The 16786-nt window shown below is 56.2% G+C and overlaps 2 protein-coding genes across 2 annotated transcripts; both read right to left on the bottom strand.

The window, feature by feature from the left end:
* Positions 1-6020: 6020 nt before the first annotated feature.
* On the bottom strand, positions 6021-7465 carry TIMM8A (translocase of inner mitochondrial membrane 8A). Its single transcript, XM_080352887.1, has 2 exons — positions 7263-7465; positions 6021-6906 (listed from the first exon to the last, which is right to left on the bottom strand). Exons 1-2 carry the CDS (start codon positions 7383-7385, stop codon positions 6745-6747), a joined length of 285 nt encoding a protein of 94 aa, XP_080209013.1. The 5' UTR covers positions 7386-7465; the 3' UTR covers positions 6021-6744.
* Positions 7466-7679: 214 nt separating this feature from the next.
* BTK (Bruton tyrosine kinase) lies at positions 7680-16045 on the bottom strand. The gene is made up of 18 exons (XM_080352831.1): positions 15868-16045; positions 15607-15705; positions 15280-15345; positions 14639-14720; positions 12948-13076; positions 12774-12841; positions 12070-12251; positions 11689-11751; positions 11384-11438; positions 11020-11102; positions 10784-10911; positions 10572-10646; positions 10059-10230; positions 9568-9784; positions 8848-8912; positions 8287-8405; positions 7997-8154; positions 7680-7864 (listed from the first exon to the last, which is right to left on the bottom strand). Exons 1-18 carry the CDS (start codon positions 16006-16008, stop codon positions 7793-7795), a joined length of 1974 nt encoding a protein of 657 aa, XP_080208957.1. The 5' UTR covers positions 16009-16045; the 3' UTR covers positions 7680-7792.
* Between the last annotated feature and the right edge of the window lie 741 nt (positions 16046-16786).

The following is a 16786-nucleotide window of genomic DNA, read 5'->3' as shown; positions in this document are numbered from 1 at the left end:
TGTTAACGAGCTGATTATCACAGCTAATTTGTCCAAAACTGTCTTTTAATGGGAAGAGTGTAGTCTTGACATTAAATCAGACAAAGATCTCTGGGCACGATGCCTGATCCGACTCCTCATCTGTGCTCTTAAAGCAAAAACCAACCAACCCTATTGTATTTTCCACTTGTTCTCCCATCGCGAAACACCAGTGACCTTGTTAATTATGCACATTAACAGAGATGCCAGAAGTCTGTATTTGTTCCATACGCTCATTTCTGCATTTACTCTCACCTGTGACACCACATCTGTGCTATCCCCGTTATTTCTGCAAACCCAGCCCGGAACACAAACACCTATCAGTCCGTAATATCATTAAAATGCTGAAGCAAAAAGATACAAGTTTTACTTTTGTGGCAGGGAAAGTAATTTAGCAGTTCGTTATTTGAATATGCTGAATTTCTAACAGGCTTCTGCTGAGCCCATTGAAGACTGAGACCAGCCCAGCTCTGGCTTTGGGTAGCGAGTCCACGTTGTTCCAGCACTTAAGTCCCAGCCCTGGGCGGTGTTACTGGGGTCTGTATTTGGTTTAAACACCGTGGTGTCCAGCCCAAACCTTTCCTGTTGGATCCAGATCAGCTTGTTACTGCTGGCGCTCCCCTGGGAGCGAAGATGAACAACACTCACTCTTCCCTGTAGCCATCTGCCCTACTTTACTTTCTGTCTTTCCAGTCTAAGCAAACCCGACCTTTCCCAATGGGCTTGTTTTTATAATATGTGATCAGGGTCATTTAACAAGGGCCACTGGTTCCCTGTGTTCAAACACAATTCTCGCCCCTGTACAGTAATTCCCTCCTGAAGCCCAGAGAGGTTCCAGAACACATTTGCCTCTCCTGTGATAGTGGAACTCTCACCTTGTGGGGTTTTTTCCTTGTTATTTTTCCAGCCCGAATCTCTGTTCCGAGCCCTTGCAGCACCGCAGCCATGGCTGTGAGGGCTGGAAATGGCTGGGGAGCGACAGCAACTTCCTAAGGAGCTCTGCCAACAACCGCTACCCCACAACCCGAGCCGAACTGCTGACAAGGCAGTCTGACTGTTTTAACCCACATACAGCCCGCTCCGAGCACTTACTGACAAGCAGAGTCCTTCCTTGCAGAGGAAAGATGCCCAAAAATCGTTCACGCCAACAAAAAACACACTGGAAAGGCAAATTAAACACTTGTCAGACTGTTCACTGGCTCTCTTGAGATTCTAAATGGATATTCAGCCTTTCTAACTGTGCAAAAAACTACAGCCTATTGTATTTTGGATTTTGTATCTGTTGTGTAAAAGGCACTTTCAATAGGTCACCCGTAGATAATTAAAAGACAAGATGCTGGTAACATTCTTGAGCCAAAACCTTTGCTTATAAGACACGATTTTGTAAAAGGACCCGTAAGAGAGAAAAATCCCACCCACACGCACAACAGACACATTTTAGTGAGCAAGCACTTGTACCTATAGCCTGTACATTCCCCTGATGCTGGATGGAGACTGTGACTATCCCTAAACCAGAGAGTTCCACAGTTACATTTTGCTGATGGAGAAATAATGCTGAACTGCAGCTTAATGACTCAAAGAGAAGCATTACAAGAAAACCAGCTACTGTTCTTTCAAAACAAACCCAGGACGGCACTGTCACCGGCTGCTGCTCACACAGAACAGCCCCGGCCAACACCACACCAACCAGCGGCCCGCACGGGTGAGCTGCTGCTGCTCAAACACAGCCTTGGCCCTGCAAGCAGCCAGAGGACAACGGGATGGAAGGCGATCAGCCCGGCCACATCCGAGAAACAGGCAAAGGAACCACGCGATGTGAAAATCACTCTAAACGCTGATAAGATCGTGAATCTGTGACGCGCAGCTGCCACTTTCACCTTTAAGTGTGATGATGATAAGCCAGGAGCAGGGGAAATCTGATGTCCTCAGAGCATTCATAGGGTTTCCAAACCCCATAACTATCGGGGCAGAGCTTGGGATGGGGCACAGATACGTAGATAAGATAGATAGATAGATAGATAGATAGATAGATAGATAGATACTAAGATAACTCACCTGTCTGCTGCAGCCTCACTCCTTTTCCAGCACAGACACATTCAGAACAGCCCTAAAACCAGCCTGCTACCATTCAGGCCTTCCTGCTTAAGTAACAGATCCTCTTCAGCTAATTACCACTTGCTTTCATTACTCCAATTAATTCTGCCCCTGGGCGTCTGACCCCCACACCTGCTGCTCCTCAAGCTCCTGTGTTCCACCACCTTTCCTTGCAACGCTTCCTCGCTTTTCCCTGTTATGAAGAGGTTTCCAGCCTGGAGTCAATGGCAGAGAAGCTGAAAGATCCAGGTACTTAAATAAAACAGGTCCTGTCAACTTCAGGCTTGGAAATGACAGTAGCAGGTAGGGTACAACTTGGCTGGACTGGGAGGATGGAACTAAAGGGTAGTTGAGCTGTTTCGTGTTCTGCGCACCAATGGAGGAAACGTCCCCCTGTGTCACAATGAGCTTGTGTGTTGCCTTCTGCAGTGGGAAACGTGGGTTTCCACGCGCTAAATGTGAAAGATCGCTGTCAAACATGTGCTTGGAGGATTTACACCTCATCAGCTAGCTCAAAACACAGGGGGACATGTCAGCTTCAAGATGGCTTTTGGGGACTTGCAAGTCCTCTTGACCCCAGATGAAGAAAGCAGATGGGAACCCCACTTCGCAGAGAGGGGCCTGGGTGACTCTCCCAAGTCAGTGGGCTTGTGCTGAAGCAACAACGTGATTTGGGTAATAGTGTGAACGGCAGACGAAGCCACAGGAGATGGAGGAAGGAAGCACGGGGAGAACAACGCAGAGCAACAAGATAGATGCTGCTCTGGCAGGGCCTCGCACTCCGGTGATGTGGCACTTTCCTCTTTATCCCAGCACAGCCTGCAGAGTCCAGCTAGAGCTCCCTGAGCCTTCTGCCACCCTCCCGGGCACCCTGTGTACCCCCTTGGTGAGCAAGCCCCCCACCTCCATTGGCGCTGTGGGACCCAGCTGTGCCGCAGCCCTTCCAGCACAGGCAGCTGTACCCCAACAGGCGGACTCGTGGGCGGTGCAGCAACCAGCACTGGAAGGAGCTGCGCTTGTCTCTGCCGCTTCCCTCCAGCAGGACACCAACTCTGCTCCCCAACCCAGTCCCTACAGGTGGAAGTAAAACGACTGAATGGGCAGTTACCCACCTGTCCTCCATCTCTAATTGCTGCACATGTCACTGGTGCTGTTGTTCTCTGATAGAGCTCTTTAATTCTGCTTTCCCCGAGGATTCATTGTATTCGCTGTGTGCATCCTGGTGACCTCCCTTGTGCTTATCTTTGTGCCTGGACCGCGTTACGGACAGAGTGATGTCCTGGTTTATGTTTTAGTCTGCTCCGCCATCAGCTCGCTTTCAGTGTCCTGTGTAAAAAGCTTGGGGGTTGCCCTGAAAGAACTGTTTCCTGGGAAGCCAGTCCTGAAGGAACCACTGGGCCGGGTGCTCCTCGTGTGCCTGGCGATCTGCACCAGCATCCAGACTGCACAAAGCCTTGGACATCTTCAGCACACCTGCGGTCACACCCGTTTACTCCGTGCTGTCCACCCCAGCAGTCATGATGTGCTCTGCCACCCTCTCCAAGGAGCAGCAGCACGCGGTGCTGGACACCACCACCACCGGCTTCCCCACCATCGCGTCCGGCATCCCCCTGCCCGCAGGGACATGCGCTTCACCCCACGGCTCCTGCAGCGAGGCAGGCGGAGCTGCAGCCCGCACGGACACCAGTCCCATCAGCACCAGCCTCTCTGTCCTCAGAGGACCAAGGCTCTCGGAGCGCAGCGGAGGAAGGTGGGAGCGTGTGAGGAAGCCCCTGCCCCCTGCTCAGCAGCCTCACGGCCAGGCTGAACGTGCTCGGCTGCTGCCAGCGGCTGCGGCGCTGGCAGGAGTCGGCAGTTACCGTCTACCTGCGCCAGGCAGACGTGTGACCTGTCGCTGCCACGGGACACTGCTGTCCCTGTGTCCTGGTTTTGTTATAAAACAAGTTTCTCTTTCAGTGAATTTGCCTGTCAGCTAAAGCTTCATATTAACTGCATTTTCCTGGAGAACCAGACACATGTTTTGGTAAAACCTAGCAATGGAATGCAAACTTATTGATAAGCATGGATGGACATCTCAGGAGAGGGGCGAGGAGAAACAAGTGACCAAGAAACTGACCAACTGTGTATAACATTCCTTTCACGTGAATACTTCATATAAAAGTGGGAGATCACGAGGATCTTGGCCTTTTTCCTTCTCTTGTTCTTATGGCCGACATTAGGAGAGGACCTTGCTAGTCGTCCCTGCAACTGAGGCCAGTGACAGACTGAATCCAGCTCCGGTTGGCTGCAGAGTCCAGTCCAGGACTTTGGGTGCCGGCTCTGCAGTTGCTGAGACTTTCGAGATTGGTTTTGTATGTTTTGTATTATTTTCTCTATTCTTATTAGCAGCATTAGTAAAACATCTTTAATTTTTTCCAACTCTCTTCTCTCTGTTCTTCTTTCCATCCCAATCGCCTGTCCTGAGTGGGAAGGGGGGAGAGGGAGGGGCAAAAGGGGGAAGTGGGGGGGAAGAGGGGGTGAACGATACATCTGCCAGGGTTTGATTGTCACCCCGCAATCTTAACCCTTTACACCCTGTCACCGGAGTGCTGGGCCTGCCCAGTTCCTGCGATCTGGTGCCACTTCACTGTTGAATGAGGAGCCTTCATCAGCATTGGCTGTGCAGAGGCCTGCAGCGCTACCGTGGTGTTAACCCTTACCAATGTGAAGAACAGGCATTTGGACAGGCCTCTCAGCATTTGTTTTTCAATATTTGAAAACTAACAGTTACAAAATAATCTACTGTGGTGCTAAGGTTACATGGAGAGAAGATGGATGTCTGGCTTTAAAGATGACATAACAGTATCACACAGTATCACAGTACGTTTGGGATTGGAAGGGACCTCAAAAGATCATCCAGTTCAATCCCCCTGCTGGAGCAGGAACGCCCAGGTGAGGTCGCATAGGAACATGTCCAGGCGGGTCCAGAGTATTCATTCAAAAATCCCTCTGTCAAGCACTTGTTTTGCTCGCTCTGCTAGAATTTATTTACAGCTGCGCATCCAATAACAGAATACAGCCCAAACCAGAAAACGTCAGTGGTGCTGCCCTGTGTTCCTGTGGCTCTTACAGAGGGACCGACCTCTTCCCGCAGTGCCTGCTGTGCAGTTTGATGAAGCACCTGTATTGCAAACCGATTTGTGGCATTACCAGTGGCTGGTGACACATCTGGGCCAGCGCTGAGGCGTGAAGGCTCATAGGGGCAGAAGAACCTGGATACCTGAGGGACGCTCAAGATGGGAACAGGAGAGGGAATCGCTGCCCGTGGGAACAGGGGAGGCCTAGGACTCCTCAGCTACCACGCTAAGTTTCTGAAAGATCACTAGACAGCTGTGTCCTCACTTACATGGGTTTAGATCTGCGTAGCTGTTTAATGCACCCTGCATTTGTTCCCAGGAGGCTGCTGGCCACAAGCCCCCCACATTGGGAGCTCCCAGGCCCCATCCGGCCACCCACAGCAAACGCACACGTGCAGAACCGCTGGACCAGAGCTCCGAGCCGCTGCCAGCGCATCACCCAGGCTTCCCAGAGCCCTGCTGTACCAAACGCTGCTGACCCACCGCGCTGCCCTTCCAGGAGCTGGCTTTTCCAGTCCGAAGCTCCTCTCTGCGTCCTGGGGGCAGAGCTGCAGGAGACACAGCCACAGTGACCTCCACACCTAAAGGTACATGAGGCTACAAAGTAGCTGGTTACTTATTTCCTACATTTGGTTTCTCTAAATAAACTATTCCTTTAGAGGACAGCAGGACCTGTTAACCCTTTGGGGAAGAGGAGGAAAGGCCACAGGCTCTCCCAGAAACAAATTTGATTCATGGGATCAAATTGATTGAGCAACAAATCAAAATCCAGAGCAGACTTTCTAGCCAGAAGACAATTATGCCCCCTCCCTATTAATTTTGCAATAAACAGGGTCACCGGGTAGGAGGGGGTGGACAAGAAGGCCAGATTTTCAGTGGTCATCTGCCTGAACAAAGGAGAATCTCATGTTAAAAATTGACCCAGTTACTATTTATTATGTTGACCAGGGAAAGCAGTTAATGGAACGAGTCAGTATTGACAGAGTTGTGCTGCAATCTGAAAAACTTATCATTTGACCATATACCTATGGAAGCCTGAAAGTGTTTTCCAGCTGTGACACCACCTGGGATGATCCGTGTGCCCAACGTGGTGCTGTTCACACCACGGGTACCTTTACTGGGCTGCGCAGCGACGGTGCCTGCGGAGCTCGTCAGCGTCCCCACGCAGGGTTTGTTTTGCGCAGCACCGGTCACAGGCCTCGCCCAGAGCTGAGATTTGCATCGGTGCCCGGAGCACCCCCCGAGAGCCGAGCACAGCACCGGTAGCCCCGGAGTCCCAGCACAACGACGGCTGCTGAGCTGTGGGGCCGAGGGCGGCGCGTCACCCCAAAGAGGAGCAACCGTGGCTCTGTCGTGGACTCTCATGTGGCTGCAACTTCCCCAAGACTGGCATTTTAATAAATCCTAAACCGCAGAGCTGCTCCCGGCTCGTTCGGCAGCAGCGACCGGGAGCCGGCGCGGCGGAGGGCCCGGCCTGGCGGGGGCTGGCCGGCGTCCCCCGGGGCGCGGGTCCCGCTCAGTCGGACAGGCTCTCTGAGAAGGACGACTTGGACTTCTGCGTCTGCTCCAGCCGGTTCAGGATGAACTGGCTGGTGTCGATGAAGCGCTCCACGCAGTTCATGAAGCACGTCTCGGCCCGGCTGTCCAGCTTCGGCCCCGGCTTGTCCATGCACTTCTCCTGCACACAGTGGGGGCCGTTGGTCCCGGGGGCACCGCGTCCCGACCCCCCCATGCACAAGGGTCGTCTCTCACGGGTTTCTCCACCCTCGGGAACCGCATCCTCTCGGGTGCGGCCAGACCCCCCTCCCCGGGGCTCTTCCCGTCCCGCTCCCCGGGGCCTCCTGTCCCCCCGGTGTCCCCCAAGGCTCGGCGGGGCTGGGGCTGCTCCCCCAGCGGATCCATTTTGCCCTCATCTCCCTCCTCCCCCTGGGGACAAGGGTCGGCGCGGCGGCCCGGCCCGGCCCGGCCTCCCGCCCACCCCGCTACCGCGAACCCTCCTCCCACCGCGGCCACCAGCGGCCCCGCCGCCCGTACCCAGCAGAGCTCGGTCATCTGGTGCACCAGCTGCTGGAAACGCTGCTTCTGCGTCTCCACCTCAATGAAGCGCTGGAGCTGCGGGTCGGCGCCGCCCAGCCCGGCGTCGGACGCCGCGTCCATCCCGCCGCAGGTCCCGCTCGGGGTCCCGGTCCCGGTGCCGCCGCCGCCCCCGGCACCGCCGCGCCACGACCTTCACGTGCCGCGCCGCGCCCGCCCCTTCCGCGCGCAATCGCGCATGCTCGCCCGCCCGCCAGCGCGCCCCCTGCCGGCGGGGCGGAGCAACGGACGCCTCGGGCTGCGGAACCGTTTATTGCGCTCGGGTCCGGCGCGCCGCCGCCTGCGGGGCCAACCGGCACCCCCGGGGTCCCGCCTCTGTCCTTGGCCGTGAGGGGCCCGCAGGCGGCTGATCGCCCAGAGGTGGCCGGGGCCGTGTCCGTGACAGCGGTGCTGAGGCACCGTCCGGTGCGCAGGTCCGACGGTGGGGCAGCGCCAGCCCCGTAGTTCGCGCCAGCAGCACCGGGCAGGGGTCAGGGCTCCTCGTCCGTGATGTCCAGGATGCTGCCCAGCAGTGCGGTGAAGCTGGGGCGCTCCTCGGCCTTCTGCCGTGCGAGAGAAGGGGGAGCTGTGCCCGAGCCTGCCGGCCGCCCCGGAGCCGCAGAGCCGGGTCAGCCCCGCTGGGTCAGCCCCGCTGGGTCAGCCGGGGGCGATCACCGGGGGCCAGGGGGCCTCACCTCATGCCAGCAGCTGTACATGATGGCGTAGACCCGCTCCGACGCCTGCTGCGGCCGGTACAGCCGCAGGCCTTGGATGACATGCTCCGTTGTCTCGCTGTTATTAAACCTCTCATAAGGCATCTTTCCCAGGGAGTAAACTTCCCACATCAGAACGCCTGTTAGGAGAAATGGCAGGGACAGCTCGTGGCGTGGGAGCACCCGCGCCTGAAGCTGGTTTGCAGAGGTACTCACTGTTGCCGGGGCACCGGCTCTTCCCAACCTCCGAGTCACTAACACCATGCTCTTACCAAAAGCCCAGACGTCAGACTTGCTGCTGAACTTGCTATACAGAAGCACTTCAGGGGGAGACCACCGCACTGGAAACTTTGACCCCATGGAGCTTGTATATTCGTCATCTAGAACGTACCTGCAGCAGATAAATGGATCAGGGCGCCTGTCTCGGATTTCACATTTCACTCCTCCATGCAACTGACCCAGCCCCAAAGGAATTGACACCTCTCGGAGTTACCAGAGGTTGCGCTCAGCATGGGCTTCAACAGACAGACAGGTATGTGTTAGTCAAGATTGGGGAAGGGATCGGGTGATGCAGAAACACACCAAAAATGGGATGTGGAGAGAAACCTGCAGGCAGGAGAAGCAAAAAGGGGGGAAAAGGGACAGGCGCAGTAAGAAAGGGATGGTGGAAAATGGAGAGACAGAAGGTTGAGCCAGGTACATGAAGCGGAAACACAGAAGACGGAGGAAAAGCAGGGCTGGAGGACAGTAGGGAGGAAAACTGAAGTGCAGAAGAGACTGAAGGAAGAAATGGGGCATTGGGACAGAAGGTGACACAGACATATCTACCAGACCTGGAAAGGCCAAAATCTGATACTTTCACAATTCCTTGGTCGTTCACCAAACAGTTGCGAGCAGCCTGTGGATGGAGAGGTTGAGGCAGTTACTCCTACTTGCTCCTGCCGCTCCTACGTGCTTGTACCATCTGGAATTTCATCTCATCCCTCCTGCTTCACACTTTGCCTCACTTTGTCTTGCAGGTTCACCTGGATTGGGGCAAACTACAAAGTACTCAGCAAAGACTGAGAGAGGCCTCCAGGCAACCTGTTTATCTATGGAGGGGGACTTCCCTGGCGGGATTTAGTCTGAACAGAGCAGCACCAGTAGGAGATCAGGAACGGCACCGAGCAGGACTGTGAGCTGGCAATGCCAGCCCAAGGCCTCACAAACTGCAGGCGCAGCTTTCCATGGGTGTCAAAGGTCCCTTTCCATGTCTGAGCCAGTGACAGTGCCTGCGCTGCCTAACACAAACCCTGCCCGAGCCACGTGTGCGCTTCCTGTGCCCTGGAAAACAACCCGCTCCTGCCCTTTCTGCAATCTCTGCTAACTCACTGCAGAGCTGTGACTTCAGAGCATCCCACCCATGCTCAGGTGGGCAGGGAAGCTTGGAGGGATGTTCTGCAGAGAAGGCTTTAGAGCTGCCTCTCCTCATGTTAATGAACTAGATGGACTCTGTCTAGGACATGCTGTGGCTATTGCTGGGCTGGAGACGTGTCCTTCAGCCACAGCCCTACCAGGTCTCGGTGCAGGAATTGGTTGGATTCCAGGTACTCCATAGCTTCACAGACATCCTTGCACATCTCCAGCAGCTCAGCGGGTTGGAAGCGCCGCCGAGTTTCCCTCAGGAAGTTCAGGAGGCAGCCATTGGCCATGTACTCGGTGATAATGAAGATAGGACGCTGCCTAGTACAGACCCCATAGAGCTGCACCAGCTTCTCATGAGAGAGGTTCCTGTGTTGGGGACAAGAAGGGCAATTCTGAGCATCTAGAAGGCCAAGCAGCAGAAGAAGCATCTGTGAATAACGAGAGTTTGGAAAGGGAAGGTGCTCCTGGCCCAGCTAATGGTGGAAGAGCTCATGGGGGAATCAGCACAAAGGCAGTAGCTTCTCAGACGCATTTTGCAGAGTGTGTGGGTGCCTGAGACTGTTTCCTCCACACCACCCAGGAGCACAGCCATTCTGGCAAGGAGTATCCAGCCCCCACCTGCAGCCTGAGCACCACTTACATCATGACTTTGGCTTCGTCGATAAACTCATCCTCTGACATGGAGCCCTCCCTGATCATCTTGATAGCAACGTCGTACTGGCCTCTCCATTTCCCATACTTCACCACGCCAAACTGCCCCGTCCCCAGCTCCTTCAGGAAGGTCAGATCCTTCGGGTCAATCTCCCATGACCCTAGGACAGAGAGTGCGAGTGCAATGTGAGTGCAGGTGACCTCCCTGCAGGGTGCTCCCCATCGTCTGATCTAGTGAGCCCAAGGAGAACTCATGAGCATGTGCTGCCTGGAAAACCATCCCAACAAATCCACAAAATCTGAGACCTGTTCCTCCACAGCATGGAGAACAAAGTAGCTTGTGGCACCTCTTGGTCAGTACTGTCACCAGAGGGCCAGTGAGTGTTGGGAGGTGATTCCTGGGAAGGCTGTGAGCTGTGCTGCCACGGAACAGCCAGGATCTCAGCCCTGGAGAGATGGGCCCTGCAACCAGGGAACCGTGAGGTAGTTCAGGCCAGCTTACCATAGCCCAGGCCAGCTGTTGAAGGAGCATTTTTCCGGTGTTGAGACACAGGGTACTTCAATCGAGATATGAGCCCTGAAACACAAAAAGGTAGATTGCCACACCGCGTTCCAGCAGGGAACACAAAGCCTCCCACCTTCAGCGCAGAAAGGTGAGGATGCTGTCGTGCCAATGCAGACACTGCTGGCCTCGCTCTGTCTCCCCACACTGACCGGCAGAGTTGTGCTGATGGTACGTGATGAGCTCCGGGATGGTGTTGAACAGGTGCTTTTCTGCCAGGTAATACTGATTCTGGGGGGTGCAGCATACAACGTAATGGCGGATCATGCCTTGGGGGTCTCTGGAGAGACAGTACATGGGGTCAGCGGCATGTGGAGACAGGCAGAAGGTGAGGGGTGCCTGGAGGCGCCCTCTGAGGTAGGACCAAGCTGTTCTTAGATCCACTTACCCAGAGGACTTGGCATAGACAGAGACAGTGTATTTCCCTGTCTTGCTGGTGGAGTCTCGGACAATGAAGCCCCCTTCCTTCCCCTAGAACAGAAAGGGGAGAGGAGACTGTCACAGGCAAGGCTTAAAGTGAATGAAAATCACGTTTGGAGATGGTGTGTTAGGTTAGAGGAGTCCTATTGCCAGTCCCTGCCTGGAGGCCACCTCCTGAAGTGGCTGCCAGGAGGAGGTCACATTGGGATAGAGATGGTCCCTGGGGCTGTTGAGGTGACACTCCCCTCCAAGCACAAGCCAGGGTTGGTCCCATGCTGGACACAAAGTTGGGCTGGTGTGTAGAAAGGGCCCAAACTTGGGGTCAAACTTGCCTCCTGTTTCAGCAGTTGCTCCGCTTGGCTCCGAGTGATGTTCTTCGAGTACCACCTGGAACAGGGACACAGCCGTCAGGGAGATCACTGCAGCCACCGCTGTCCCCAGCCTGGTCTGACCTTGGCCCAGCCAGCGCAGGCGGTGCAGGGAGCAGGGCAGGGATGGCTGTCATGAGGCTGGAGGCTCTTGAAGGGTGTGCAAGAAGGAGACTGACCCAGTCAGGCTGGGCTGGTTAACAGAACTCAATGTAAAAAGTCTCCAACCAAGTGGAACTTGCCACATCCCTGCACCTTCTCTTACTCACTCAAAGATCTCCAGGGAATTGCTAGTTTCAGTGACGTAGTTGCTGGGGATGTATCCTTCCCTCCTGCAGGAGAAAAGGGGCTGGTCACACACTGATGGAGGAGTCCAAGAGGAAAGCAGGTTCCTGTCCCAGAAGGGCGAGTAGAAATGGGCTCAAAAAGCTTGACGCAAACCCATTTCTCTTTGTGCTTGAGGAGGACTGATACCACAGCTTGATTCAGTCTTCCTCACCCTCCTCATGTGCCATCCCAGGCAGGAGCCCCCAGGCAGGCAGCCTTCCTCAGCCCCGCCATGCTGGGGAGGTGTGTTTGCCCACCAGTGCCATGGCACCAGGAGAGGACACCCCTGTGGAGCGAGTGCCTTGGGCAGTGGGAGCTCTTACCCGTTCTTGTCACGGGCTTTCCACCAGGGCAGGTGGCTTTCCTCCAGGATGAAGTACTCCTCACCCTTCTGCAGCTGCAGGTCCTGCGCGTTCATCGGCTGGTAGTTGTAGAGGGCCACCACCTTCTTCACCTCGCCTGCTGTGCTGGGGGCTGGCTCAGGGGGCAGGGGCTTCATCACCATCTTCCCCCAAGGGTGGGAGAGCGTGGGACACGGTGAGGCCGGCAGACACACTATTTCCCAGGTGAGACCCTTCCCAGGGCTGGCAGGGCAGTGGGCTCAGGCCAGGCCATCTCAGCTCCCATATGTATGTCCATCAGGAGACCAATCCCCCACCCCACGCTTTTTAGCGCAACCTTTCCTCCTTGGAGAACCATCCTCACAAAATACAAGTGTTTTCTCTCTGCCTTTTTGCTTAACCCATGACTCCTCCACTCCATATCAGGGTTTCCCTATCCTCCCCGCTTCCCCTGGGGAACCTCAGGAGTGAGATCGTTTGACTTTCCTCCAGGCCTTTGGGCTCTGTACACTCACTCAAATTCCTTCTCCCTTAAGACACCATGTTGACACCCCTCTGCAGAGCAGAGCCCTGGCCTGTCCATCTCTGAGCAACAGCCTGTCAGTCATTGAACATGTTGGGTTTTCCCAGGCGGACCTTTCCTTAAACACCTTGGAGCAAACCCACGTGCTGACGCTGGCCCCTACCTGGTCCTCCTCGGGAGTAGGGGGAAGCGGCTTCTTTGTCTTGCGATGTGATCGCCCAGCTTTTAAACCTTCAGAACAGAAAGAAGCCTAAGGTGAGAAGAAATCCCTGGCATCACGCTGCAGTGGTCCCAAGGAGCTGGGGACGGGGCAAGGGGAGGGTGCCTGGTGTCTTACTGCCGTTCCTGCTCTCCAGGATCTTGCAGCCCATGGCGTTCTTGGCTGTCTGGGAGCAGCACAGATACTGTCCGTCGATCCAGAAGCAGGGGTGATACTTCTGTACCAGGTCACTGTTGTACCGGATCACTGTGGCAGAGGAATGGAGATGTGTGTGACCCAGGGCTGCGTCCCCAGCCCGCTGTGCAGAGCTCTCTGCTCCCTGAACGCAGATGATCGGCCCCATTAAATCACTTCACCCTCTGCCGTGCTACTGATAGGCAGTCACACGCGGCCCTGCTGCTCGGGTTTCCCTCAGCTCATGGCTCGTGTTTCAGGGCTGTGGCTGTGCAAACCCTGTGCTACCAAACCCTCAGTTTGGGGAGGGCCAGGCCTTTCCCCTGATTTGATCAAAGCTATTCGGCAGCTCTGCAAAGGGACACGAACATGCTCAGAGGGCCAGGTCCTGCCCTCCTGCCAGCGAAACATCCAGCATCCCCCAGGCTGCTGAGGCCCACCGTTCACAGCTCTTGTGAACCCTTTTTATAGAAGTGGGGAGGGAGGCCAGTGCTGTGCTGGCTTGTCCATAGGGAGAGCAGGGCACTGCCACCATCCCCTGCCTGCTCAGAGAGTTCCCTTGCTGGGACACTGTTCCTTTGCTAGGACATTGTTCCCTTGCTAGGACACTGTTCCCTTGCCAGGTGAGCACTGACCTCATACTTGTCCCCATGCTAAGGGACAACGGGATGTGCCGGAACACCCCTGCAGCACAGTGCTGGTCCACAGCAGCTCCGCGGGCTGCCAAGAGCCCCCTTGCTGGTGAAGCAGGATGAGGGCATGCCGGCAGCAAGAGGCCAGCATTTTCTCTCCCCTTTCCCCTGAGGATCTTCCACCGGCTCCAGCTGCCGCAGCAACTCCCTTCCAGCAGCAGGGAAGGGGGGCAAGGGCTGGTTGCCCGCCGGGGTAGAGCAACGGGGCTCTCGTGAAATAACCGACTTCCTCGTTATCAGCCCACTCTGCTTCCGCTTCGCTAAGGCAAACTTCCCTGTGTCAATTTGAGCAGCTAATCTCACCCCACCAGCACAAAGCCACAGAAAGACACACACGCACCAAGAGACACGTATGGGCAGCTCCAGCAGATTTTGGCCAACTGCAAGTACCACAGCCCCTCTGCGCAGTGCTGCTGCAACACGCTCTCAGCACCCACACAGCTGAGCGTTGGCGACGGGTGGGTTGGGAGAGACGCTCCCTGGCTTACAGCAGGCTTTCTGTCTACATTTCCTAAACACGGGGTGCTCTGCCCTCGCCTTGCGCACTAGAACAGCTGCGTGGCCACATCTGCTATTTCCTCTCGCCCTCAATAACTTCTGAGCCTGCTTGAGCTAATTTGGAGCAGGCTTATGAGAGGGCAAGAAGCCTCAGCTGAGGTGGCTGCAGCACTGCAGATGTCAGAGGGTGACAGAGGTGAGTAACCACCTCCCCTGGGCAGGAGTGGCTGGCGTCACAAGGAAGCGTGAATGTAGGAACATGGCCTTATGAGTACACTTGTCACAGGAGAAGTTTCTGATCAGCACTCTCTCTTCTGTAGAAATGGGATAACGTAACCACGAGATAGCGAGTCCCCGGAAACACAGTGGTCTGGGTCACGGCCACACGCACAGCCAATTGCTTGTGTTTGCTTTCTGAGGGAGCTGCAGAGCCCCCAAACTCACCGCTTTTCAGCTGATGGATCCAGCGTTTGCGCAACTCCTCTGTCGGGGAGAAGACATACAGGGGCCCTTCATCATACACCACCTGCAGGAACACACACCTCAGAGCGCTGGCCGGGGGGCTCCCGGCGAGGACGGGGGAGCTGAAGCTTGTGGCCACCCTGAGCAGCCAGTGCAGAGCACAAGCCATGCCAGCGTGTGCTGGCACCGCATGGTGCTCGCAGGACCATGACGGAGAGGTTATAAATAAGACCCCTCCCCAGAGACTTTGCACTTCCTTCTCTGGCTTTCGGTGTGTGGGGGGCTGTGCTGGGTGTCAGCAGGGGCAGGCAGCTGGGTTAGGGGCTCAGCGGGCAGCCAGCAGCCCTCCAGGGCTGGATGGCCAGGGGATGGAAAGGAGCAGGACAGAGCTCAGGTTTCCATCTAAGCAGCCCCCTTAAATAGAGCTGCCCAGTTTCTTGCCCAGAGGCTCACCTGCTTGCCCCATGCCGTGTGGACAGCAGCAAAGTGTCCCCAAATGGCTGAGCGATACCTGGTACCGACGTACTGATACCATATTTTGTCCCAGGTCCCTGTGCTGTCCCCTCCCAGCACTCCGCACCAAGGCAGAGCGGACCAGCAAACGGGGTGTAGTGAGGACTCACCTGGAAGGGGTAGGGGAACCGTTCGATGATTGAGATCTGCTCCGTGTTGTAATCCTCTCCTTTCCTCTGGAACAGAGAGGCAGAGACAGATGCTGGCATCCTGCTGCTTGGCTACTGGCCTCTCCGCTGAGACCCTTAGCATTTGGTGTACCCCTGCTCCCCTGTCCTGCATCAAGCTGGGCCCCGGCATGATGTAGGCTGTGGGTGCAGAGCCCCCATGCCAAGCAGGGCTGTCCCCACTCCCACCACCCCAGGGCAGGGGAACTGTCCCACCTTCCCAGCGGGGGGACAGGAGGGCACAAGCCGGGACTCCAAGACCTTCCTCACCGGGACCTGCCGCTCGGGGGGAGGGTTGTTTTCAGGCACCACCGTCTCCACACAGGTGATCTTCTCGATGTCCACTGAGCCCTTCTTACTGCCCCGGCGCTGCAGGAGGTGGGGTTGGTTAGAACAATCGCCAACGAGACCCAGGGAGACTCAAGCCACGCACTGTCCCCATCCAGCTGCCCCTTGGGCTGGGTGCTGGCAAGGGACAGCTGGTGACCCACGGACACTGCCATGCCACAGCCCCTGTGGCCGCCAACTCACCCCCCGCTCAAAGTCATACTCGTAGTAGGACAGCTTGCTCTCCGTCAACAGGAACAGCCGCTTCTTGAAGTTGAGGGGAGATGTTTTCTTCTTCTGCTGCGAACGCTTCAAGAAGATGCTCTCCAGGATGACACTGGCCATGTCGGTCCCCCTGGCCTCCTCTGCGCCGTGCTCACGGGGTTGCTGAGGGCAGAACAACACTGACACGGCGCTTGTTCAGCCAAAAACCGTCCCAGTGCTGGATGTCTCTCAGGTGCACTCTGCCCCCTGCCTGAGGGACAGCCAGGGGGGCTGGGACACCCTCGGGGAAAGCAGCTGCAGAGGTGTGTGGGCAGGTCAGCGTGGGCTATTTGTGATGCAACCTCTCTCTCCCATCCCCTCTCTGACACCAGACTGCGGACCAAGCCACCACCCTGACAGCTTCAGCTCCACCCAGAGGCTGGAGGGTCCCCCCGAGTGTGCAGACGGACAGACAGACGCAGACTGCTGAAGAAAGCAGGAGCCAGGGAGGCTGTGAGAAGCGTAGCCCCGGGGAGGAGCACAGAGCAGGAGCAGTGACACCCAGCAGGCTCCCTCCTCCCCTTCAACATGGTGCGTGTGTTTGTGTGTGGGGGCCGTTTCCTCCTGCCCCACCGCAGGCGCTTCGTGCCAGGGACACAGAGTTGGCAGCGTGCAAGGATGGCCACAGGACAACAGTCCCTAAAAAGTTGTGGGTAGGTCCTGGCACCGCATGAACATGGAGCAGCCCTGAAGTCATCCTTCTCCTCTACACCCATGGAGTCTGACGGAGTGCTGGGACGATGCTGAACCCGCTTCCGCCCCTGTGAGCAGGGCTGCAACCACAGGGGTTAAATCCTCCCCCAGCAAATCTCTCCTCTTGAGCCTCTCCAGGGACGTTTTGGGCAGGAAGGGGCTCAGA

Source organism: Nesoenas mayeri (genome assembly GCF_963082525.1).
Source record: "Nesoenas mayeri genome assembly, chromosome: 13".
NCBI classification, from domain to species: Eukaryota; Metazoa; Chordata; class Aves; order Columbiformes; family Columbidae; genus Nesoenas; species Nesoenas mayeri.
Note: the sequence above shows the minus strand (reverse complement) of the source record. Positions and strands in the feature narration are given on the sequence as shown.